This window comes from Bufo gargarizans, chromosome 8 (genome assembly GCF_014858855.1).
Source record: "Bufo gargarizans isolate SCDJY-AF-19 chromosome 8, ASM1485885v1, whole genome shotgun sequence".
In the NCBI taxonomy this organism is placed as follows: Eukaryota; Metazoa; Chordata; class Amphibia; order Anura; family Bufonidae; genus Bufo; species Bufo gargarizans.
The window spans coordinates 57,637,657-57,663,719 of NC_058087.1; the positions used below are offsets into that span (position 1 = coordinate 57,637,657).

General features: G+C 46.9%; 2 protein-coding genes across 3 annotated transcripts in view; one reads left to right on the top strand and one right to left on the bottom strand.

Moving 5' to 3' along the window:
- Positions 1-2,691, bottom strand: part of PRPF40A (pre-mRNA processing factor 40 homolog A) — a 38,610-nt gene extending 35,919 nt beyond the window's left edge. Inside the window, exon 1 of the mRNA XM_044302803.1 lies at positions 2,614-2,691. Within this exon, the coding sequence (XP_044158738.1) occupies positions 2,614-2,655 (42 nt within the window). The 5' untranslated portion in view covers positions 2,656-2,691. The remainder of the gene's footprint in view (positions 1-2,613) is intronic.
- Positions 2,300-25,748, top strand: ARL6IP6 (ADP ribosylation factor like GTPase 6 interacting protein 6). 2 transcript variants are annotated; one of them, XM_044302806.1, is made up of 5 exons: positions 2,300-2,412; positions 6,384-6,752; positions 12,764-12,814; positions 15,477-15,609; positions 24,871-25,748. In XM_044302806.1, the coding sequence occupies exons 2-5, from the start codon at positions 6,392-6,394 to the stop codon at positions 24,962-24,964; spliced, it is 639 nt and encodes a 212-aa protein (XP_044158741.1). In that variant the 5' UTR covers positions 2,300-2,412; positions 6,384-6,391; the 3' UTR covers positions 24,965-25,748. The 2 variants fall into 2 exon arrangements, with proteins under 2 accessions (XP_044158741.1, XP_044158740.1); XM_044302805.1 differs by lacking the exons at positions 12,764-12,814; positions 15,477-15,609; positions 24,871-25,748 and adding an exon at positions 7,360-9,234.
- The last annotated feature ends 315 nt before the right edge of the window (positions 25,749-26,063 follow it).

The following is a 26,063-nucleotide window of genomic DNA, read 5'->3' on the forward strand; positions in this document are numbered from 1 at the left end:
GCTGTGCTTGTATTCACTTAAAGGGGTATTCCCATCTTCACTTTTCATACTTACCTTTGTCGAGCGTGACGTCCACTACCTGGATTCAGCTGGGCTTGATTAAAGTCTTCTCCCGGCTGAGCAGCGCTTGCGCAGAAGACTGAAGATTTTCTCCCGGCCGGGCAATGTCCTGAACGCGCATGCCGCCGCACATGCACCATGGTGACTTATTCCTTGCCTGTATAGTACAGAGCCGGCATGCGCGTTCGCGGCTCTGTACTATACTGGCCAGGAAGAAGTCATCATGGCGCATGCGCGTTCAGGAAATTGTGCGGCCTGGCCGGGAGAAAACCTTCAGTCTTCTGCGCAGGCGCGGCGGGATTCGACAGGAGAGGTGGCCGTAACCAGGGGAGACGAAAGACAACAATCAAGTAAGAGGAGACTTATTTTCTCCAAAAGGGTGGGAATTGGGTAATTAAATGTATTTACAAAAATGATCACTGTCAAATCATTAACAGATTAAACAGAGATCACTGTGATGGGAATACCCCATTAAACAGGACTGAGCTGCGCCTAGGCCATGTGACCGATGAGCGTGACATCACATGGCCTAGGAAAAGCGGAGAGAAGGTCACGAACAGCTGAAACACAGCTCGGATGCAGACCAAAACTACAGCCGTGTGCATGAGGCCCTTATAAATCATTATAATGCGTCGCCACCCTGTCAGAGGAGGGGAGGTCAGAACGGGACCTCACACCGCCACTTTCTCACTCAACTGGCTTGTCTGTGTTTACCTCAACAACCAAGCTCGGTTTCGGTCAGTATCTGAACGGAGCATGTGGGTGCACGGCCGCCACTACATTCAGGGTACTTTCACACTTGCGTTGTTTGATTCCGGCAGGCAGTTCCATTGCCTGAACTGACTGCCTGATCAGGCAAACTGTATGCAAACGGATGTCATTTTTTCTGACTGATCAGGCATTTTTCAGACTGATCAGGATCCTGATCAGTCTGAAAAATGCCTGATCAGTCAGAAAAATGCATTGCAATACCGGATCCGTTTTTCCAGTGTCATCAGGCAAAACGGATCAGTTTTTACTTCTCATTTTTAAAGGTCTGCGCATGCGCAGACCGGAAGGCCGGATCCGGCATCTTGAATGCCGGATCCGGCACTAATACATTCCTATGGAAAAAAATGCCGGATCCGGCATTCAGGCAAGTCTTCAGGTTTTTTTTCGCCAGAGATAAAACCGTAGCATGCTATGGTTTTCTCTTTTGCCTGATCAGTCAAAAAGACTGAACTGAAGACATCCTGAACGGATTGCTCTCCATTCAGAATGCATGGGGACATGCCTGATCAGTTCTTTTCCGGTATAGAGCCCCTGTGACAGAACTCTATGCCGGAAAAGAAAAACGCAAAGTGTGAAAGTACCCTTAAACGCCTTGTCTCTGCGGTCATACGGAAATGGGGGGGGGGGGGGGGGGAGAAAGGGGGCACACACCTTTAAATGCCTCGTCGCTGCGGTCATACGGAAATGGGAAATTGAGGGGGGGCCCCCAACCTCTTTTACAGGAAAATGAAACAGGGCGTCTCTCACAAATTTAGTTTATTTCACGATCTCTTCTTGCCATCAGTAAAAGGGAAACCTTCCGGTCTATATCCAGAGCCTGAAAAGATGCACAGCGAGCATTGCTTCCATTCTGGACAATCCACAGATCAACATCCAGAGGGGACACACTGCATCAAACCCTCAGCTGTGAGACGTGTTGGGTCTGCACTGGTGCTTGTACTCTGGATGACAAGAAGGTTTCCATTCATTGACAGCAAGCCGTGATCTTTCTTACTGATGGGATCAGAAGCTAATAGCTATAAGTGATGCTACAGCCCAGAGAGGGGACAGAGCTTCTGAGCACAACACGTTACCCTATGAATAATCAAAGCATCCTGGGACTTGTAGTCCCACCGCAGCCTCGAGACCGCCCCTGGCGAGGCATTGTGTCACACGGCTTAGGCCACAGTCTGCCCCGAGTGCACACAAGGAGGGTGAATTCCGGCGGGAGAGCCGCGCGCACAACGGTCAGCCTCCCGATGCAACACAAGGGATTCAGTCCGCGCAAATCCAAGAGAACTGCACTCACCATGATGTCTCCTCTCCGGCCCCTGCCGCCTCCCAGCAAGGGAAACTCGTATTGGTCCCCGGCGCTGGGGCAAACGCTTGATGACGTAATTACGGCCGCGCTGATAGTGGGAGGGACGGAGAGGTCAAGTTACACTCGTAGCCAATGGAAGCAGCTGTTGCTCAGCCGGACTAAGAAGCGCTCGCTGATTGGATGACAAGTGTGTGCGCGACAAAAGGTGTACGCAGCCTGGCTTCAGGAGCGGGATTTTATATTAGCGTTTACTGCGCTGCTGCCTGGGAGCGAGTGACAAGGTACCAGTAGCAAAGTGAATAAGTTATCCTATCCCTTCCCCTAGGACCTCCGCTACCTCACAGCGTCACCTCAGTGACAGACCGACACAGGCGGCAACGGTGGTTTCTCGGTAGCCCGGGTTGCCGCCCGTAACCACTAGAGATTCTGACAGCGACTACAAGCAACCATATCGTACGGCAATTACTTATTTGTTTACTGACAACGGCAGCCGCGAACCGGTAACTCCAGTCGTCGTGATACATGACAATCTCCCGCTCAGCTGCTGACTGGCGGAAGGATTCCAGTCACGGAGTAGAGTGGTCACACGCTGCGCATGCGCAGTAAATGGTGAAGGAAAAAAAGTTCTTCACGGCGGAGGAATACGGTTCTTAATAAATCATTATATGACGCCTATTATATCACCATTTTACATCATATTACTTACAAAGCTTTAACTTTTGGAGCTAGAAGACAAGTCATCCTGCCGCTGTATTGCGCCATCGCCACGAGCGTAGACCATTTTGCCTCATTCACACAGTCAGTGTTTGGTCAGTGATTTCCATCAGTGATTGTGAGCCAAAACCAGGAGTGGAGCCTCCACAGACATAAGGGAAAGATCTGCACCTGTTCTATGTTTAGAGTCGCACCTGGTTTTGGCTCAAAATCACTGATGGAAATCACTGACGTGTGAATGAGGCATTAGAGTGCAAGCTCTGATGGCCAGTGATTAGAGATGAGCGAACCTCTGTTTTAAGTTCGGCGTCTAAAGTTCGGGTTTGGATTAGCGGAGAATCCCGATCTGGAACCGGATATGGATTCCGACTTCCGTTGTGGTCCGTGGTAGCGGAATCAATAATCGGCCATTATTGATTCCGCTACCACGGACCACAACGGAAGTCGGAATCCATATCCGGTTCCAGATCTGGATTCTCCGCTAATCCAAACCCGAACTTTAGACGCCGAACTTAAAACAGAGGTTTGCTCATCTCTACCAGTGATCTATTGCCATTTTTTTCCTCACTTTTGTTCATGTCACCTATAGCCATTAGTCGCCTAATTGTAAACGTGTTGGCTCCATCTTAAGATTATTACAGCGCAGCGTTCAGCAACCTTCGGCGCTCCAGCTGCTGCGAAACTACAACACCCAGCATGCAAACTTACTCGGCTGTTGTCACAACTCCCATAGAAGTGAATGGAGCCTTCTGGGAGGTGTTTGTCTCAGAACATCTGGAGCGCCAGAGGGTGACCACAGCGACTGATCGGGTCTCTTCGCCGTCTCTTCATATTGATGTCGTAGGCCACGTTTTTTTTTTTTTTTACGCCTCGGTACATCGGGTGTGGACACCGCCGCATGCTGGATATCATTTATGGGTTCTGAACGAATTCCCCGTGTACGATACTTGCTGCGCCCTGGAAAATGCCATGCCCAGTGTCACACGGAGTGGGGGCATTTGCCTGGACAACCCCTTTAAAGGGCGTCTGTCAGCAGTTTTGTACCCATGAAAGTAGCTGACCTGTTACCTGTGCACTTGGCAGCTTAGGCTACTTTCACACTGGCGTTTTGGTTTCCGTTTCTGAGATCCGTTCAGGGCTCTCACAAGCGTCCAAAACAGATCAGTTTTGCCCTAATGCAGGCATGCTCAACCTGCGGCCCTCCAGCTGTTGTACAACTACAACTCCCACGATGACCTTCTGTAGGATGATAGCTGTAGGCTGTCAGGGAATGATGGGAGTTGTAGTTTTGCAACAGCTGAAGGGCCGCAGGTTGAGCATGCCTGCCCTAATGCATTCTGAATGGAAAAGGATCCGCTCAGAATTAATCAGTTTGCCTCCGATCAGTCTCCATTCCGCTCGGGAGGCGGACACCATAACACTGCCGGCAGTGTTTTGCTGTCCGCTTGACGAAACTGAGCCAAACGGATCCGTCCTGGCACACAATGTTAAAGGGCTTCTGTCAGCCCACTAAACCCTTTTTTTTTTTTCCGTTAATATTAATCCCTACACTGCAAGCTCCCTGTACATATGCTAAATATTAATTTTCGTTCAGTAGATATTGTTAAAAATCAAGTTTTATCATATGTAAATTACCTTGCTACCAGCAAGTAGGGCGGCTACTTGCTGGTAGCATCCGCATCCTCCTCTCATCATGACGCCCCCTCCGCCGTTTGATTGACAGGGCCAGGGAACGGGTTCGTTCTCTGCTGGCCCTGTTCGAATTCAAAATATCGCGCCTGCGCCGTACCTTTCTTTAATCGGTGCAGGCGCACTGAGAGGCGGCCTCTCTCCCGGCCGCTCCATCCTCAATGCGCCTGCGCCGATGACGTCACATCTACACCCGGCGCAGGCGCATTGAGGATGGAGCGGCCGGGAGAGAGGCCGCCTCTCAGTGCGCCTGCACCGATTAAAGAAAGGTACGGCGCAGGCGCGATATTTTGAATTCGAACAGGGCCAGCAGAGAACGAACCCGTTCCCTGGCCCTGTCAATCAAACGGCGGAGGGGGCGTCATGATGAGAGGAGAATGCGGCTGCTACCAGCAAGTAGCCGCCCTACTTGCTGGTAGCAAGGTAATTTACATATGATAAAACTTGATTTTTAACAATATCTACTGAACGAAAATTAATATTTAGCTTATGTACAGGGAGCTTGCAGTGTAGGGATTAATATTAACGGGAAAAAAAAAAAGGGGTTTAGTGGGCTGACAGAAGCCCTTTAAGGTTCATGCACACGACCTGCGGTCTGTTTTTCACAGATCCGTTGTTCAGTATCTGAGTTTTTTTTTTCTCTCTGATTTAAGTCCTCTTCCGTTCTGTTATTGCACAAAACCTATCCGTATGGTTTACGTATTTGATCCTTTTTTTTTTTTTTTTAATACAGAAACAGTAACCTATTAATCACCAAACACGTCAGTTATATGGGCTGGGCATAGCATTTCTACAGTATGGATCCGCGAAATACGGATGACATACGGATGTGTTCCGTGTGCATTCCGTATTTTTCGCGGACCCGTTGACTTGCGGACAATAATAGGACATGCACTACTTTTTTGTGGATCGGCCATGCGGACAAACGGAAACGGAATTCACACGGAGTAACTTTTGTATTTTCTACAGCCCCATTGAAGTGAGTGGTTTGCCAAAAAAAACGGAACGGAAGCGGAAAGAAAATACGTTTGTGTGCTTGAGCCCTAAGTCAATGGGGACGGATCCGTTTTCTCTGACACAATAGAAAACGGATCCGTCATGGCTATAGAAGATATAATACAACCGGATCCGTTCATGACGGTTTACATGCGGTTGTATTATGGTAACGGATCAGTTTTTGCAGATCCATGATGGATCCGCCCAAAATTGGAGTGTGAAAGTAGCCTTAATGATCTGTGTTGGTCCCATGTTCATATGTGCCCGCATTGCTGAGAAAAATTAGTTTCAATATATGCAAATGAGCCTCTAGGAGCAACGGGGGCGTTGCCATTACACCGAGAGGCTCTGCTCTCTCTGCAACTGCCGCACCCTCTGCACTTTGACAGGGCCAGGAAGAGAAAATGCCATCACACTTGGCCCTATCAAAGTGCAGAGAGAGCGGCAGTTGCAGAGAGAGCAGAGCCTCTCGTGTAATGGCAACGCCCCCGTTGCTCCTAAAGGCTCATTTTCATATATTGAAACCTCATTTTCCTCAGCAATGCGGGCACATATGAACACATAGGACCAGTGACTGGCTCCAGTGGTGCCCATGACAGTAACATCACCTGAGCTAAACCTTAGAGAAGGCACATCAGGGGTTCCAAAGAGTTACTATAAAGGGGCAGAAAACGTTTGAGGTTTATGCCACTCCTATTTATATAGAACACTTCCCAAAACACAGCTTGGCTTATGGCTAGTACATATGACCCCCATCAGCACTTCTCAAAATGAATACACACACCAGACCCTCTAGATACCCAGACCTCCTAAATACATTAATGGTGACTGTGACCAATCTTGCTCTTTATAGGTTCCTGGATGGACGCCTCTTACGTCGCCAGCGCCAGGAGGTTAAGGGGCAGCAGTCGTCGCTCCGTTGTGTCCGCCTCGTCCTACAGCGTTCATAGCCAAGCTGAGCAGGGAAGCTTACAGGACGAATCGGTGGTCAAAAACTTGGAAAGTGACTTATTTGAGGCTTCTGCCACCAAAACACACGGCCTCGACTCCGTGCTGCAGCCAGAAACCGAGCAGCCTGGCCAAAACGGGACAGTCAAGACACAAGTGGTGACCTCTAAAAGAGGCAGGAGATGGCCGGCCAGATTGTTGTCCATGGTCTGCAGTCTTGTGGTTGTCAGCATCCTCTCCGTTCTTTTTGCCATTTTATATATGGTGGTACAAGGTAATGTACTATATACAGGAAGACATCTTGGGTAGTTCAGAGGCTTCGGGTATATGAGCCGTGAGATCAGTAACCTATAGATTTTATATGGTTTAGACCAGGCATGCTCAACCTGCGGCCCTCCATCTGTTGCAAAACTACAACTCCCATCATTCCCTGACAGCCTACAGCTATCATCCTATAGAAGGGCATCATGGGAGTTGTAGTTTTACAACAGCTGGAGGGCCGCAGGTTAAGCATCCCTGGTTTAGACGCTCACATTAGGGCGTATTTGCACTAAGTTTGCAGAGTGCAGTTAGCATATGCCCCAGGAATACACATAGGGCCAGATTTATCATTAGCTCAAGTCAGAATAATGGAGTGAAAAAGTCGCAAATTTTTGCGCAATCACTAAAACTGCGCAAAAATTTGCGACTTTTTTCTGCTCTGCACTATGCTCGCCAGTTTTCTGAAAGTGGGTGTGTTTTCTTATGTAAATTAATCTCTAGACAGATTTACTATTGTGACTATTTAAAAAGTCGCAAAAAATGACCCATGACCTGCTCTGTTTTTTGCAGGTCTTGCTGCTTTTCGTTTTTATTTTATTCTTTTTTCCTTTCTGCTGCAGGATGGGGCTCCATCGTGGATTACCTCTTTAGTTGCACCCCCTGCGGGCTCGTACTTGAACTACCTACACCGGTCACCCAGTCCCCCATTACTGCATCATGCCGGCAATTCCACGTAAGTGTTGAGTTTGCCGATAGGGTGACCCTGCGGTGCCTGAAGACGCCAGACGGTAAGTATTCTCCCCTATGTCCCTGTACCAAGTGGTCCCCCGGGTTAAACCTCCCTTTCTGGCCAAGGGATGAGATTGATTTTATTTGTGGGGCCTGGTTAGGTCCCTCCTTTCCCCTTTTTCTTCCCTCCCTTGGGTATCCTTCACCTCCTTGGCCACCCATGCCTCTCCCGGCCTTTCCCTCTACTTTATTCCCCGGCTTCTGCTGGGACTAGGCCACATCTTCCTGGTGCTCCTTTTGCCCCGTTTTTACCCTTCCTGAGCGTCGCTCCTCCTCAGGGGCCCCCCTCACCTGTTTTTTTTCATTCCGGAGGGCCCCAGGTCTCCCGTGGTTCTGGTCCGCACCTTTTCCGGCCACCTCTTTAATCGAGGCCCCAGCTTCTTTCTCGCCTAGGCCGCGTCTTCTCCCGGCCCCCCTTTCCCACCTGACAGGTAAGTCAGCTTGCTGCCTCTCTAGTACGTACCTTGACAGGGGATACTTGTACCACTGCCAAATGCTGTATCCAGCAGACTTTCCTCGTTCTAAGGTATCTCCTTTTCAGCTGGAGTAATTTCTCTATTCCAGGGGCTATATTGAACACAGTCGGAGAGTGTTCCAGGCCACCGTATTACTTCTCCAGACGCTGTAGCCAGTACACCAGCCTGGGGCTAGCGTGCACCACGCAACATATTAATGGGGGAGCCCTGGTTTATCATATTACTCCTTTATTAGGTGAAGTACCTGTATCATCTCCAGAGGCTGTAGCCATTACACCTGTTTGGTTCTAGTCTGCACCACAGGCGAAGTATACATGCCATGTTCAGTCGCTGTAGCCATGGCACCTGTCTGGCTCTAGCGTGCACCATGCAGCCACCTTGCTTCCTTCTTCAGTGGATTACCTGTACCATCTGCAGATGCTGTAGCCTTTGCACCTGTCTGGTTTTTAGTCTGCATTACACAGCCGTTTTTCTCGCCATTACACCTGTCTGGTTCTAGTGTGCATCATGCAGTCATTCTACTCCTTTATCAAGCACAGTACCTATGCCATTTCCAGATGCTGTAGCTATGTCTCCACACTCATTATCGTGTGCACCATGCAATCAGATTACTCCCATTCAGGCGGAGTATTTATAGTTTCTCCAAGTGCTGTGGCCTGTTGGTACAATCTGTGGCCCATATGACTCCTGCATTACTGGGTGTATTCTCCTGGCTCTAATGTGTGCTAGGCAATCATGGGGCCCCTCTTCATGCTGAGTGATGGTACCATCCCCAGATGCTGTATTCATCACCCTTTTCTGGTTTTAGTATGCATCTGGCACCTCATTACCGTCGTGTTCGGCGGTGTACTTGTACTATCTCAAGGCGCTGTATCCGACAAACCATCATGGTTGGAGTATGTACCTGGCAACCATATGTTCTCCCCCTTTTTGGGCGGAGTAGAATTGCAATTTTTAGATCCAGTATATGGCTGGCCCATTCAGATCTGACACCCGGTGCAGTACCTCCAAGTCTTCTCATTGCCCCTGTACTAGGCATGATTTTTCTTTATTGCTTGAGGGCCGGTCCACAGGGTCTTTTAGCTTGTTTCCAGGAAGTTTTTCTCCTTTGGTTAAGGACTGCTCCATCCTTTTTTTCCAGGCATTTTTCCTCCTGCCAGGTACCCTCATAGTCTAATTTTCTTGTTGGGTCTGTCCTCTTAGGCCTCTTTCACACGGGCGTCATGTTTTTTGCCCGGATAAGAGGCGGGTGCGTTGCGGGAAAATGCGCGATTTTTCTGCGCGAGTGCAAAACATTGTCATGCGTTTTGCACTCGCGTGAGAAAAATCGCGCATGTTTGGTACCCAGACCCGAACTGCGTGGGATTGATGTTCTGAAGATTGTATTATTTTCCCTTATAACATGGTTATAAGGGAAAATAATAGCATTCTGACTACAGAATGCTTTGTATAATAGTGCTGGAAGGGTTAAAAATAATAAAAAAGTTAACTCACCTTCTCCTCTTGTTCGCGCAGATGCCACTCTGTTCTTTAGCTGTGGACTGAATGACCTGAGGTGACGTCAGATCACATGCTCCAATCACATGGTCCATCACCATGGTGATGGAGCATGTGATCTGACGTCATCAAAGGTCCTTTAGCCCACAGATAAAGAACAGACCGGCATCTGCGCTAACAAGAGGAGAAGGTGAGTTAACTTTTTTATTATTTTTAACCCCTCCAGCACTATTATACAAAGCATTCTGTATTCAGAATGCTATTATTTTCCCTTATAACCATGTTATAAGGGAAAATAATACAGTGAATAGACTGTCACCTAGAACCCATGCGTGAAAATCGCACCGCATCCGCACTTGCTTGCGGATGCATGCGATTTTCACGCAACCCCATTCATTTCTATAGGGCCTGCGTTACGTGAAAAACGCACAAAGAGGAGCATGCTGCGATTTTCACGCAACGCACAAGTGATGCGTGAAAATCACCGCTCGTGTGCACAGTCTCATAGAAATGAATGGGTCAGGATTCAGTGCGGGTGCAATGCGTTCACCGCACGCATCGCACCCGCACGGAAAACTCGCCCGTGTGAAAGGGGCCTTATGGTTTCTCCTCCTGGAGCATCCTTCCATATGCAGAGCGCTAGGTCGTTCCCAACAGACGTTGCCGTGCTACTCTCCTGTTTCTTCAGGAGGAGGCCCTGGTTCTTCCAGATCTTTGCTCGGGCTCTTTAGTGGGCACTTGTTCAACTCTTGGTTCTTGCGCAGGACATCTGCCTTGCTCCCTTTCCCACCTCGGGAGGAACCGGGTGTTTCCCCTTGTTCCTTCTTAGGCTCTTTTCCTTGGAATCCTGACGGTCTCCTATATTTTTTCCTTTGGAACCATTTCATGCTATGGCCTCTCCTGGTCCAGTTGGGTCACAGGGTTCTCCAGCACCTGTGCGTCCAACTTTTTGCATGAGATTTCCTTCCCACCCATGGAGCTGCTTTGGGACGTCCCATGGTGCGGTGTCCCCCAATGACATTAATGAGAAAATTAGATTTTTGTACTTACTGTAAAAACCCTTTTACCTCATTTAATTCATTGGGAGACACAGACCCCACCCTTTTGTTTTCCCTTTTTTTTTTCTGTCACCGGGCTGCTGTTCTCTTTTCCTTTCTCGCTCCAGGACATGTTGGTTCTTCGCTTTTGTTTCTCCTACTGCTATTGGTACAAACTGATTAGCCTAGTGTCTGGAGAGGGTATAGCCCACCTGGGCGGAGCCAACCTTTTTGATATCTAGTGTCGCCTCCTAGTGGTAGCTGGGCATATACCCATGGTGCTGTGTCCCCCAATGAATTGAACGAGAAAGGGATTTTACGGTAAGTACAAAAATCCAATTTTTGGCTTCCATTTCGGCTGGTATACCTTTTTAATATAACATAGCGTTGTAGACAATTCTGTACCATGAATGTACGGCATCTGTGTTAGGGCTCATGTACACGACCCTGATCAGCCCGAAAAATGCATCCGTGTTGGTCACATCTCCCGGCTCCACTGACCCAAACTGACTGCGTAGTAAATTATAATACTGATTGAGGGGCTAGTGTTCTGTACACACATCATCATGTGAGTACACATATGAACTCGCTGTATCATAAATTACTATGATGGTCAGTTCGGGTCAGGGGACAATGTTTTTCTGGGCTGATTGAGCATGTGGAACTATTCTTATTGTCAAACGTTGACAGGCCGAACCTATTATAATTCAGTGGGTCTGTCAGTCACAGTTTGAATCCGTCATATTATGGAATTATTACAATAAAGGTATTTTTTATTTATTTTTTTATGCCAAAAGACAAAAAAAATTAAAACCACCCTCTGGTTCAACAAAAAAAAAAAAAAAACATCTGGGGAATAAACACAACACTTAGGCTACTTTCACATTAGCGTTTTTCTTTTCCGGCATAGAGTTCCGTCACAGGGGCTCTATACCGGAAAAGAACTGATCAGGCATATCCCCATGCATTCTGAATGGAGAGCAATCCGTTCAGGATGCATCAGGATGTCTTCAGTTCAGTCATTTTGACTGATCAGGCAAAAGAGAAAACCGTAGCATGCTACGGTTTTATCTCCGGCGAAAAAAACTGAAGACTTGCCTGAATGCCGGATCCGGCATTTTTTTCCATAGGAATGTATTAGTGCCGGATCCGGCATTCAAAATACCGGATTGCCGGATCCGTCCTTCCGGTCTGCGCATGCGCAGACCTTTAAAAATGAGAAAAAAAAAAAAAACGGATCCGTTTTGCCTGATGACACCGGAAAAACGGATCCGGTATTGCAATGCATTGCAATGCATTTTTCTGACTGATCAGGCATTTTTCAGACTGATCAGGATCCTGATCAGTCTGAAAAATGCCTGATCAGTCAGAAAAAATGACATCCGTTTGCATACAGTTTGCCTGATCAGGCAGTCAGTTCAGGCAACGGAACTGCCTGCCGGAATCAAACAACGCAAGTGTGAAAGTACCCTTACCCGGTGACCTCTTTTTTTCATCATTTCACCTGTTGCTCTGTCGATCCCGGACTCCTCTTCTGTCTTCCATAATCGATACTGTTTATCCTTAGTCCAAGGCACTTTCTACTTGTCCACCCGCAGCAGGAAGCATCTTGCGCTACCAAACGCACAGTGTGCCACAGGTAGTCTGAGAAAGGTGCGGCCATCTTTATTAGCAGTAGAGGAGCCAGCAGCTGAAAGGATGACCAGGAGGTCCCCAGGAAAGTGTTCTGTTTGTTCCCCAGTCAGGGCTGTTTCACACGAGCGGATGCCGTGCGTGTCATCCGCAGCGTGAATGAGAGCCAAGCCGCGCTCCGGACAGCAGAGACACGGAGCAGTAACATGACTGATAATGCTGTTTGCCCCTCTGTGATCTTTCTACTACAAAATCACAGTGAGATAAAGTTGGCACCGTGATTTTGTAGTAAAAAGATCAGAGAGGCACGGAGCATTATCAATAATGTTACTGCTCCGTGTCTCTGCTGTCCAGAGCGCGGCTTGGCTCTCATTCATGCAGCGGATGACATGCACGGGATCCGCTCATGTAAAACAGCTCTTAAAGTAATTAGTTTTTTAATTGAATTGAAGGGTGGCTTTACAACAGCTATTAACAGCCCTGCAGGACTTTTGGTATGAACATATAGGGTAACCCTTTTAGGATGATGAGGTTGTGGGATGTGTTTATGTATAAAGAAGAATGTAATCTAATATCTCCCTCCTCTTCTCTAGATATGCAGACCGGAAAAGTGAGTGAGGATGGACTCAAAACTAGTCTCCTTGGTAAGACCAATATGGAGGGAAGTTAGTCCGTTTTTCTTTGAGTTGGCGTACTTTATGTGCATTTAACGGAGGTCACGTGTTTGTCTCATCCTTAGGGCTCATTCACACGAACGTATTTCTTTCTGTGTCCGTTCCGTGTTTTTTTGCGGACCGTATGCGGAACCATTTACTTCAATGGCTCCGCAAAAAAATAAAATGGAAGTTACTCCGTGTGCATTCCGTTTCCGTATTTCCATTCCGCAAAAAAATAGAACATGTCCTATTATTACGGACAAGGATATTACTGTTCTATGAAGGGCCAGCTGTTCCGTTCCGCAAAATATGGAATGCACACGGACGTCATCCGTAGTTTTTGTGGACTGCAAAATTCATACTGTTGTGTTAAGAAGCCCTTAAACCTAACTTTTTATTTTTTCTCTCTAGAGAAGCTCCTCCAGTTTTCCTTCTCCACCCTCCTACTGGAGTGAGAGTGGCAGTTTAAAATGTATCTGTGATAAATTTTGTGAACCTCATTAGCATATATAACCACGCCCTCTTCCCCACCCATATTTCAAAACGCTTTGCGCAAGTGAGCCCAAAAAGTCCCAGAAGCACCATTTTGTGACTTTTTTGAAGCCATAATTCTGTAGTGAAGGCGGGATAAATCAGGGTCTATTTCTGTGGGGTTATAATTCCCTTTAATATAATTATTTTGGCAATAGTAAATGTGGCATCATAAACGTGACTTTTCCTATTCTATCAAAAATGTGAACATTTCTATTTAACTCATTCTTAGATGTTTCTGTAATGCTGTTCTCGTACAGGTTGTCCTCCTGCTTTGCCAGGATCCTGAATGCCTGTATAAGGCCTCATGCACACAACCGTGGTGCCCCCCGGTGGTCGTATTGCCGCAATACACTGGTACCGGCAGTGTGCATTCCGCATCACGGATCGCGGACCCGTTCACTTTAATGGGTCCGCAATCATGGAGATGCGGAACGGAGGCACGGATCGGAACCCCACAGAAGCACTACGGAGTACTTCCGCTGTGTTTCTGGACATGCACTACTTTTTTGCGGTGCCGACCGTCGGATGCGAATCACGGACCCTATTCAAGTGAATGGGTCTGCGATCCTCATGCGGCTGCCCCATGGCACGTTCATGTGCATGTTGCCTAATTCTGCTGTAGTACCAGAGCGGCAGAACTATAGGGATTATACACTGAGGAGTCTGGGAAAGATGTGGAGGCTGCAATGGTGGGAGTATTGCTTGTTACCCAGCGTTCCCATAGGTATACTTGGGATTGGTCGTACAGAAGTTTTAAGTAATCATTTGCAGAAATATTTTAGTGGTTATTTTAGAGTGCAGCTGATCTTCTAAGGGCACGGCCACACAGGGTGATGTTTCCAATGCGGAAATGTGCACAGAATGCGCAGAAAAAATCCAAATGCTGATTTGCCATGGACTGTGGCGCGGATTTTGTATTGCAAAGGGTGGAAATCTGCAGCATAAATTGACATGCTACATAAATATTTTTTATTTTTTTTGCAGCATGTGGATGAGATTTTTTAAAATCTCATCCACTTTCCCGATACTGTAAAACACTGCAGCACACAAATCTGCAGCGTATACGTATAGTTGTACCCTGTCCGTTGTGCACTGGACACATGCTGATTGCTCCCACCGTGGTCAGAGCCACATGTTAAGGGCTCATGCATGCGGCCATTCTGTGCATTGGGGACTGCAATTTGTGCGGCAGCCGGGATGGATCGAGACCCATTCAGCTTGAATAGGTCTGTGATCCGTCCGCAGCGTATAAAACAAATAGAAAATGTCCTATTTTTTTATTACATTTTTTTATTTGCGTTGTGGAGGCACGGACAGGGACACAATGGCCGTGTGCATGAGCCCTAAGTGTTTTCTTTTCCTTCACGGTTCGCTTTAGTCTACTTTCACACTGGCGTTTTGGCTAGTGTTGAGCGCACTTGTGTTTTAAGTTCGGCGTCTAAAGTTCGGGTTCGAGTTATCGAAGAATCGCGTTATGGATTCTAAATTCCGTTATGGTCCATGGTAGCGGAATCTATAACGCGATTCTTTGATAACCCGAATGTTAGACTCCGTACTTAAAACACAAGTTCGCTCAACACTAGTTTTGGCTTTCCGTTTCTGAGATCCGTTCAGGGCTCTCACAAGCGGTCCAAAACAGATCAGTTTTGCCCTAATGCATTCTGAATTGATAAGGATCCGCTCAGTTTGCCTCCGTCTCCATTCCGCTTTGGAGGCCGACACCAAAACGCTGCTTGCTCTGATGAAACTGAGCCAAACGGATTCGTCCTGGCACACAATGTAAGTCAATGGGGACGGATCCGTTTTCACTGACCACAATAGAAATTGGATCCGTCCCCCATTGACTTTCAATGGTGTTCAAGACGGATCCGTCATGGCTATGTTAAAGATAATACAAACGGATCCATTCTGAACGGATGCAGACAGTTGTATTATCTGAACGGATCTGTCCATGACTGATCCGCACAAAACCAGAGTGTGAAAGTAGCCTTAATTTGCGCCTTTCTGGATGCAAAGAACTGCTGTGTGATTGGTTGCTGTGGTTTATAGTGCGTTGCGCGTGTGTCATATACTGTGTAAAATATTTGTATGGTGTTCATTTATTTTCTATGTTCAGGCTGCTGGAGTCTGCTCATCCTGTCCCTCCTGGCCGGTCTCTCTTGCTGCAGTTTTTCTTGGACTGTAACGTATTTTGACTCATTTGAGCCGGGCATGTTTCCACCCACTCCACTGTCCCCAGCACGGTTCAGGTAAGTAATGCCTTTCAAAGCATGTTTGCATTTTGAACATCAAGGGATTATATCGCCACATTTATCGATGTATATACAACTTTTTTTGGCGCATTTTACACCAGTATTGTGGCAGAATTCCAGAGTTTGTAAAACTGGGCATGACTTACTGCTTGGCCAATGTTTACACACATTTGTGAAATGCAACTTATTTAAAAGCTATGTGGGCAATTATTGTTTTTTTTAACGTGACCAATGAATGTGATATCTTAGGCCTCCTTCACACGGGCGAGTTTTCCGTGAGGTGAACGCATTGCACCCGTACTGAATCCAGACCCATTCATTTCTATGGGGCTGTGTACATGAGCAGTAATTTTTTCACGCATCACTTGTGCATTGCGTGAAAATTGCAGCATGCTCTATATTGTGCGTTTTTCACGCAACGCAGGCCCCATAGAAGTGAATGGGACTGCGTGAAAATCGCAAGCATCCGCAAGCAAGTGCGGATGCGGTGCGATTTTCAGGCATGGTTGCTAGGTGACAATCGGGATGGAGACCCGATCTTTATTATTTTCCCTTTATAACATGGTCATAAGGGAAAATAATAGCATTCTGAATACAGAATGCAAAGTAAATAAGGGATGGAGGGTTTAAAAAAACATTAATAAATAATTAAACTCGCCTTATCCACTGCCCGGCTCGTCTTTCTTCTTCTTTGATGACCTGGGAGGAAAAGGACCTTTGGTGATGTCACTGCGCTCATTACATGGTCCATCACCATGGTGATGGACCATGTGATGAGTGCGGAGCCATCACATGGGCTGCGCGAACAAGTGGATGAGGTGTTTACTTTTTTTTTTTCTTTTTTTTTTACCCCTCCATCCCTAATTTACTTTGCATTCTGTATTAAGAATGCTATTATTTTCCTTTATAACCATGTTATAAGGGAAAATAATAAAATCTACACAACATCGATCCCAAACCTGAACTTCTGTGAAGAAGCCCGGGTTCTGGGTTTGGGTACCAAACATGCCGATTTTTCTCACGTGCGTGCAAAACGCATTAAAACACTTTGCACTCATGGGTAAAAATTGCACATTTTCCTGCAACGCACCCGCATCTTTTGCCGCGCGTCACCCGCAACGCCCGTGTGAAAGAGGCCTTAGTCTGTGAAAGAGGCAGCAGTGCTCACCTTAGTGTTGTGGCCCCTTAAAAAGCTGATTGGTGTGGGTTCTCCGACCAATCAAATATTCATGACCTATTTTGGAGATGGTAGAAAAGAAAATGGCTGCACACCATTATACATACAAACAATAGAGCTAAGAAATGGGGATCATTCTAAATAAAAGTGGTACAATACCGACTATAAATGAGTTAATGGAAGCTCTTCACGCACATATTTGATCAAACGTGTGTTGGGGCCATCTACCAGGCGTCAAGGTGGCTTCCGCAGATTAGTCCCTAACACTAAGGCCCCTTTCACACGGGTGAGTATTCCGCGCGGATGCAATGCGTGAGTTGAACGCATTGCACCCGCACTGAATACCGACCCATTCATTTCTATGGGGCTGTTCACATAAGCGGTGATTTTCACGTAACGCAGGCCCCATAGAAATGAATGGGGTTGCGTGAAAATCGCAAGAAGGTGCGGATGCGGTGCGATTTTCACGCACGGTTGCTAGGAGACGATCGGGATGGAGACCCGATCATTATTATTTTCCCTTATAACATGGTTATAAGGGAAAATATTAGCATTCTGAATACAGAATGCATAGTAAACTAGCGCTGGAGGGGTTAAAAAATAAAAATAAATATTTAACTCACCTTAGTCCACTTGATCGCGGCCCGGCATCTCTCCTTTGTTGAATAGGACCTGTGGTGAGCATTAATTACAGGACCTTTGATGACATCACTCCGGTCATCACATGGTACGTCACATGATCATTTACCATGGTGACGTACCATGTGATGACCGGAGTGATGTCATCAAAGGTCCTGTTACTGTAATTAATGCTCACCACAGGTCCTATTCAACAAAGGAGACAGAAGGAGATGCCGGGCCGCGATCAAGTGGACTAAGGTGAGTTAAATTATTTTTTATTATTTTTTTAACCCCTCCAGCGCTAGTTTGCTATGCATTCTGTATTCAGAATGCTATTATTTTCCCTTATAACTATGTTATAAAGGGAAATAATACAATCTACAGAACACCGATCCCAAGGCCGAACTTCTGTGAAGAAGTTCGGGTTTGGGTACCAAACATGGGTGATTTTTTTCACGCAAGTGCAAAACGCATTACAATGTTTTGCACTCGCGCAGAAAAATCGCGGGTGTTCCCGTAACGCACCCGCACATTTTCCCGCAACGCCCGTGTGAAACGGGCCTAAATATACTGCCTCTCTCTGGACTTACCTAGGCCTACAATATTCAGGGCAGTGTAGGAACCAGCTACATACATACTCTGCTCAGAAGTCCCAGGTTGTTGGGCATGTTCTGTATTTTTTTTTATAATTATGTTTGCTTCATGGATATGAACCTGTGATTCTGAAGGTTCTAGTCTAAATTTTCTTGTAGTATTAATTGAGGGTAGCGCCTCTTTTAGACTGAACACGCCCATCTACCTGGGGCTTCTGAGCAGAGTACTTATGTAGCTGGTTCTTACCTAAGCCTACAATATTCAGGGCAGTGTAAGTCCAGAGAGAGGCAGTATATTTACTGCCTAGTTACATCCACATTTTATATGATTTTAAAAGGGGTTCTCAGGGATTTTCATGACTGTCTATCCTCGAATGCCCGCTGATCAGCTGTTTGAGGAAGTCGCATCGCTCTCTGGAGCTCTGGCGAATGCCGTGGCCTCCTTACAGGTTACTAAGCTCCACGCCATCCGTTGGATAGCGCGGCTGTGCTTAGTATCACTTGAATGGGACGGAGATGCTCCGAGGCCATGTGACTGATGACCGTGACGTCACATGACCTAAGAAAAGGCCTAAGTCAGGAATGGCCAACCTGTGGCTCTCCAGCTGTCGTATAACTACAACTCCCACCATGCCCTGCTGTAGGCTTATAGCTGTAGGCATTCTGGGCATGCTGGGAGTTGTAGTTTTGCAACAGCTGGAGAGCCACAGATTGCCCATCCCTGGCCTAAGTGCTCACACAGCGCCGCAGCCTCTTAATGCAGCTGATCAGCGGAAGTCGGACCTCCTGAGGGCATCAATATCAAAATGGGAGTAGAGGGAGTTGTGATTTACAAGTTGCTTGTATCCCAGCTGAACAGTCCCTGGACCCTCGTCTCTTAAAGTGGCCATGCGCATTATATAAATGGGTCAGATCAACCATCTAATGTTTATGGAGGTACTTCCCCTCGATGTCAGGGTAAAGAAGGGTTGGGCATGTTGGATTTCAGCACCTGCTCCTTTTGTTCCTAGAGGAGCTAAGACCCCACCAGAGGTGTCTGGCAGCAGCTTATTCACCTCTCCCTATTGAGAGCACATACACTTGTGTGAAAAAAATCACGGTTACATGCTTCTTTTCTGTACATCAAAAAGGCACTGTGTGAATCAAGCTATAATCCATGGCAGCAGCCGAAAACATTGCATCCAAAAGATTGGTCAGTAGATGGTGGTCTTGGATAAGCGGATTCTCTCTTATAGCTTACACCGCTTATAGAAGCCTTCGTGAACCAGTTGTGTCGCATCACGGAGAGTGCAGCTCCGCCTCAGTTTTGTAGTTACGACCCTTTACTTGTGTCACTAGTGATGTTTAGTTTTAGGGTAGGTTCACACCTCTGTTTAATTGAGCAGGATTTCACTGGATCTGGCTTAGTCTGACACTGCCGTTCACCACCAGACCCCGTTGACCCGTTTGTGCGAAACGCTGCCTTTTGGCCAGACAAAAATTGCATATATTTTCGGGGTCCAGCAGTAAACGGCAGAAGCCAGCTAGGCCAGATCCGGTGTGAACCTATCTTTAACCTTATGGGACATTGATTTAGCAATATTTTTGGTTGCAAGTTGTATGCAACTTTGCCATCATAGACCACAATACAAGCCACGTGCAACATGCAACTTTTCATTAAATAGTCGCTTATCAGCAAGTTGCACTCGGGTTACATAAATGCTACTTTTCGGAGACTTGCTATCAGGCGACACATGTTGCGGTGTAGCCCCAGCCTTCGCTTCAAACGATACCAGGATACTAGAACTCTGTATTCTAGGCTCCATATTCGGGATGTAGCATAAAGCTTTACTTTCTAATTATATAAGAAAGGAAGAAGCTGCAGGTGACATTGGGAGGCGAGATGACAACCTGTCCCCTCTCCCTCCATTGGGAGGCATAGTATCGCAACTTTTCTTCATGATACCAGCCCTCATACCAATGGCAGCCGGTTAAACTGGCCATTTACATTAGATTAAAGGGGTTGTCTGGGATTTTTATATTGATTAACCTATCTTTAGGATAGGCATTCGATATCTAATCAGTGGGGGGGTCACTTGTTTGAAGAGGAGCCGCAGCCTCATCCTAGGCCAATGATGTCACATTCATTGGTCACATGGTCTAGGAGCAGTTAGTCTCATTCAAAGTGAATAGGGCTATGCTGCAATACCAAGCACATCCACTATACAATGTATGGCGCTGTGCTTGGTATAAGGCCACAGACTCTTCAAACAGCTGATCGGTGGGGTTTCAACATTCCCAATCCTTTTGTTCTTAGCCAAACACTTCTGGCAGCAGCTTACTCCCCTCTCCGCCCTGCCAACCCTATGTGTGTGCGGCTTCTGGCTGAAGGTGTATTCTGTATGGCTTTACCATCGCCTCTCCTCTTGTGGGCCTCCAGTGATATGGTGGGGAAAGATGGCTGCACTGGTTTGTGTCTCGGTTCATTAGTTTTCAGTGCCTTACCTGCGTCAGTAATTCACTGCAGGACTCTGATACACTGTGGGCGTTGTGATTTGCAGGAATAAGAATAGAGAACAGTCGTTGTATTAGGGGCTGCTGCTTGTGTACACCGCGCTCCTTATGACTCTGATGGGGCGGTATGAGCCGGCGGTGACTGCAGTATGGACACGACAAAAGACGGACCGCTGAGAGGTCGATGAAACGTAAACTGTACACGATGCTCTCTGGGCAATATTTCAAAACTTTTATTGCAGCAGACATTTGCGCACACTGTGAGCTGTGTGAACATTTAGTTTTTAATTTGTTTTTCAGATTAATTGTGAAGCGATTAAAATATCCCCCATAGTGCCGGCTTCCTAAAATAAGTCAGGGGACTGTGCTGTGTTGTCTTCTCTTCCGTTGCGCTTGTTTCTATGTTTGTCTGATAGTTACTGCAGATTTCACCATTTTATTTATTTTAATTTCTTTATTTTCTTCTGGACCAGCGAATGTTCATGCTTATTGTACTTGGTTTGTTTTATGCATGTGCAACCCTTTTCCACGACGAGCGCCATGGAATAAATGTTCCTTTTATTTGGCATCTGATAATCCAGAAATTTGCATAGGGTGGCTGTTTGTTTCCCCCTCAAAAGTGGGACACTGTAACCTCGCCCCTGAGGTGCCAAGCCACCCCCCCCCCCCCCCCCCAAGTCTGCAAGTCACGCCCCCAAGTCTGCAAGCAATGCCCCCCAGTAACCGGGGAAGGTGAAGTGAGCTGCACTTGGGGCCAGGAGTGCTTCTCTCCCGTCAGTCAGCCAAAGAGAGCCATGTCCGCCTGCTCTAGGGACTGGCGGTGAGAGAAGCCTCGTGCTGTTGTCTGAGCGTGAGCTGCTGAAAGGGGGGACATCCCTGCGTCCGTCCAGATCCTGTGAGGGAGCCAGAAAACCGGACAGTCCGGCCTAAAACCAGACGCTTGGCCGCCCTATTACTGCAGCAAACTCACACTGCACTATAGTAGACCGCACTAATATACAGAATTTGCCAGGATTCCTTAAAGTGGTTGTCAAGTTTGTAAATAGCCATTTTCTGTATAAGTTAATAGAGGCGGGGGAGGGGGGTCTTTTGTTCATGATCTTCGTCTCTCGAAGGAGAGCGGCTGCAAAGAGCTTCCCTCTTGCTCTCTGGTGGCCGCGTCCTCCTGTCCTGCATTATACAGACAGCTCATTGATTTGAATGGAAACTGTGTAATACCTAATATCTCCTGTGGTGGCGCTGCAGGGAAATAATAGCTGATCAGTGATCAGCCAATTGTCAATGGACCCTTCTAATAAATGGGAATTGTTCAAAGTGGAGAACTCATTTAATGGAAAACGTTTGCTTCTCTATTATATAATTCAAAGGGGTTCGCTCCTAAAAAATGCTCCAAATCACTTTAGATAATAATGTAATATACTTAAGGGCCCTTTACAGGGGCCGAGAATCGCATAGATCATCAGTAACGAGTGTTTATAGTAATGCTCGTTAGCAGTGATCTGGCGGTGTAAATGTACCGCTGATTACCCGTTGAATGAGCGAAACGCTTGTTCTTAGTGCAGCACAAAAATCCTGGTTTCCCGACAGCAGATCGTGTCGTGTAAACAAGATCTGCTGCCGGGAAGCAACGAGTCGTTATGGGGAAGAGCGATGGCATTAACGATCACTCCTCCCCATCTCTGGAGGAGATCGCTGCATGTAAATGCAGAGGTCTCCTCCACAGCGAGCAGCAGATTGTCGGGAAGAAACGCTTCCTTCCCGACTATCTGCTGCACTATTGTCCCATGTAAAGGGACCTTTAGACTCGCCCACACTGCCTGTAGCGTGGTCCCCTGCTGTGTCTTGTTAACATTAGCACCGTGGTGATATGTCGTATATTGACGCGTGACCGCAGCAGACCGTCATGAAGTTACCCTGCTAATTGCTTGCAGGACCCGCAGAATCTTGAAAGCAGCTATTGATAGGAATGTCAAAAAATACCCAAATCTTCTCTAAAATCTGTCTCCTTCCCCCTCTTGCAGCTTACAGTATAGTGTAGGGATCAGCAACCTCTGGCGGTCCGGCTGTTCTAAAACTACAACTCCTAGAATCCTCCTTTTAATTCTGTAGGAGTTATGAGAACAGCCGAGTAAGTGTGCATGCTTTGAGTTGCAGTTTCACAACAGCTGGAGTGCCGAAGGTTGCCGATCCGTAATATAGTGACGTCCCCTTGCTGAAGAAGTCTCCTTAGCTGCAGAAGCTCTGGTCATTCCTTGACAATCAAGTCAGAAAGCTATTTCTACTGGCTTTTCTGCAGTAAACAGAGCATCACTATGCAGAGACCTGGCTGTGGGGAAAGTAACTGAGCATGAGTGACCACTTATGTGCGCTTCGAACACCAGGTGGCGCCATACGATGTAAGTACGGTAATTGTTGGAACTCTACACTGGATCGTTTTTTGAAGCATGTAAATGGTCAGCATTGTTCATTTTTATGATATGTACAATGAATATGATATTTATGTTGGGTGTTAATGCTGTATTTTTCCATGTGTCTATGTATCTATTAACTAACCAGAACATAGCCCATGGATAGGTAAATCTCTGATTCATGACAACTGGTCATCATCACTAGGGATCGACCGATTATCAGCCGATATTCATGATTTTTAAAGTTATCGGCATCTAACCTTGCTGATATATGCCAATAATGCGTCCAGCGCGCTATCGCAGGACATAAGCGCGCTGCTGTCAGCGTGCTCATGTTCCCTCAGTAGCACCAGGGAGTAGTCATTCTCTCCTTCCCCCTGTGCCGCGCTGCCATTGAGGGAGGAGGAGGGGTGGGCGCACTGCGCCACCAATGATAATTAACGTCTAATACAAATACAGCAGGCGGTGCCCAGCCTATATGACAGGGCGCAGCGATCAGCGGCAGTTACCCCGCACCTGAGGGGTTAACTGCTGCTGCTGATTGCAGCTTCCTGTCAGAGGCAGGGTGCCGGCTGTGTGATTCTGCGCCAACACACTTGCCTCCTGTATTAAACGTTAATTATCATTCGTGGCGCAGTGCGCCCTCCCCCACACCCCCAGTATTAAAATTATTGGTGGTGCAGTGCGTCGTCCCCCCCCCCCCCCCCCCCCCCCCCCAGTATTGAAATCATTGGTGGCGCGGTGCGCCCAAACCCCCCCAGTATTAGTCATTGGTGGCAGTGGCTACAGGGTCCCCTCCTCTTCATTGGTGGCAGTGGCAGCTTCTGATTGGAACCCCAGCAGTGTAATCCTGGGGCTCCGATCGGTTACCATGGCAACCAGGACGCTACTGAAGCCCTGGCTGCCATAGTAAGCTCCCTGCTGCTGTGTGTACTATGGACAGGCTAGAGTGTGAGGTCCTATTCACCCTAATAGAGCTCTATCAGGGTGAATAGGACAAGGGATTAAAAGATCCCAGGTTCTAGCCCCTGAGGGGGCTAATGGTTATTAAAGGGATTCTGTCACCTCGTTTTAGCCTATAGAGCCGCGGACATGCACGGCTAGATTGCCGCTAGCATGTCAGCAATATACTTGTCCCATATCTCTGTGTGCTTTTATTGTGTTTAAAAAATGATTTTATAGATATGTAAATGAGCCGGGTAAGGAGCCCAAGGGGCTGTACTAACCTTCTTGGAGCCCAGCCCCGCCTGAGTCCTCCGAATCTCCTCCTTGCTTACAAAGTTAGATCGCCGTAATCTCGCCATGCGCGAGCTCGTGCATTCGCAGTTCCTTCCCTGAGGCTGATGCCAGCACAGGGAAGGAACACTATCATTTTTTTTAAACACAATAAAAGCACACAGAGATATGGGACAGGTATATTGCAGACAAGCTAGTGGCAATCTAGCCGTGCATGTCCGCATCTCTATAGGGTAAAAAGAGGTGACAGAATCCCTTTAAAAAAAAAGTGTAACAAAAACCCACCAAAATATTAAGTGTAAATCACCCCCTTTCCCAATTTTCATATTGCCATGTCCGAAAAGTCCAAACTATAATCTCCTATGTGGTAAATGCCGTAACAGAAATTTTAATTTTTTTTCCAAAAATGAAAATGCACAGAATATAAGTTATCGGCCTGAAAGTTCACAGGTTATCGGTATCTGCTCTAAAAAATCTATATCGGTCGATCCCTAATTCATCACCCCCCCCAGTCCTTACGACCGGTTTATATTACCGGCACCGCTTACATCGCCTGACATGTCTCTTGAATCTTCACATCGCCCTATCCTCCGTGTAGTCAGCATTTTGGTCACAGTTTTGCTTTTATTTGCTGTTATATATTCTTGTTGTACGTCTTTCCGATCCTGTAGTCTCTGCTGCGTCCTCTCTATCTAAACTCATCTAATATAATATTCCTTTTTCCTTTTAGGCGAATGACCGGCCATTCATTCCACATGGGCTACACCATGGCAATACTAAATGGCATTGTGGCCGCTCTGACTGTGCTTTGGTGCCTGCTCTGAATGTATATTCTGCAATGATGCAAGTCTCTGCGTGCACCGCTCACACGGAATGTCACCTTCTGAAGATCCAGCGCTCTATTTATTAATGCAAAATTCTTTTTTGTGTATCTAGTCTTATGCTGTATCCATGGTGGTTTATTTTTACAAAATAATTTTTAAATATTTAGTTTACGTAATTTTTTTTTAAAATGTATATTGCGTGTTCTTACCCTGAAAAAATATATCTAGGTATAGTCCATATTAAATAAGGGAAAAGACAGTGCTACTCTTGTCCATTGCAGTAGGACATATAGGCCTGGGCTACACTGTGTGTGTGTGGGGGGGGGGGCACATTTATTAAGGGACTATTTTAGTTAGATGTGCAGCAATATTTAGTCGCACGGCCGGTTTTCCATGTCCACCAGATGGACGAGGACGTGTCGGGTGCCGTGCCTAGGCCATGACTCCAGCCTCAGCAAATTAAGGGTACCTTCAGAATTTTCTGCACCTGAAAATCCATTCCATTAACTTGGCAAGCATGTCGATTTCTGAAAGCCCCATTCAGGTGAATGAACTGATTTTCAGGCACAGAAAATTCTGCAACAAAATCTGCCGCGTGTGAAGGCACCCATACTAACATTTAAGCCTAGGAACAGGTGTAAATGTTGGCAAAAAACTTCGTCGTCACGGATGCGGACCCATTCACTTCAATGGGTCCGCAAATCCGGAGATGCGGAACGGAAGCACTACGAAGTGCTTCCGTGGGGTTCCGTTCTGTACTAACGTTCCGAAAAAATATAGAACATGTCCTATCTTTTTAGCGGAACAGCCGGATCGCGGACCCATTAAAGTGAATGGGTCCGCGATCCGCTGCGGCTTCCCCACAGACGGTGTTCGTGCATTGCGGCCCACAGCACGGCCACGGGGCGCACACTTTCGTATGCAGGAGGCCTTATTCACTTGAACAGGAAGGAGCTGTCCCATAGAAGTTAATAGGACGCCATACTTTTAATTGCACCTGCTCACCACTGAAATTGCTTCAAACATCTGATCGGCGGAGGTGTCGGGAGTCAGACCCCCCTGATCTCATATGGATGACTTATCCTGAGGATAGATCATC

What these genes read in the sequence shown, in the direction of transcription:
- ARL6IP6 (XM_044302805.1), top strand. Translation starts at nt 6,392, where the DNA reads ATGGACGCCTCTTACGTCGCCAGCGCCAGGAGGTTAAGGGGCAGCAGT. An exon ending in TTTATATATGGTGGTACAAG is followed by an intron (nt 6,753 to 7,359) that starts GTAATGTACTAT and finishes TTTCTGCTGCAG; the next exon opens with GATGGGGCTCCATCGTGGAT.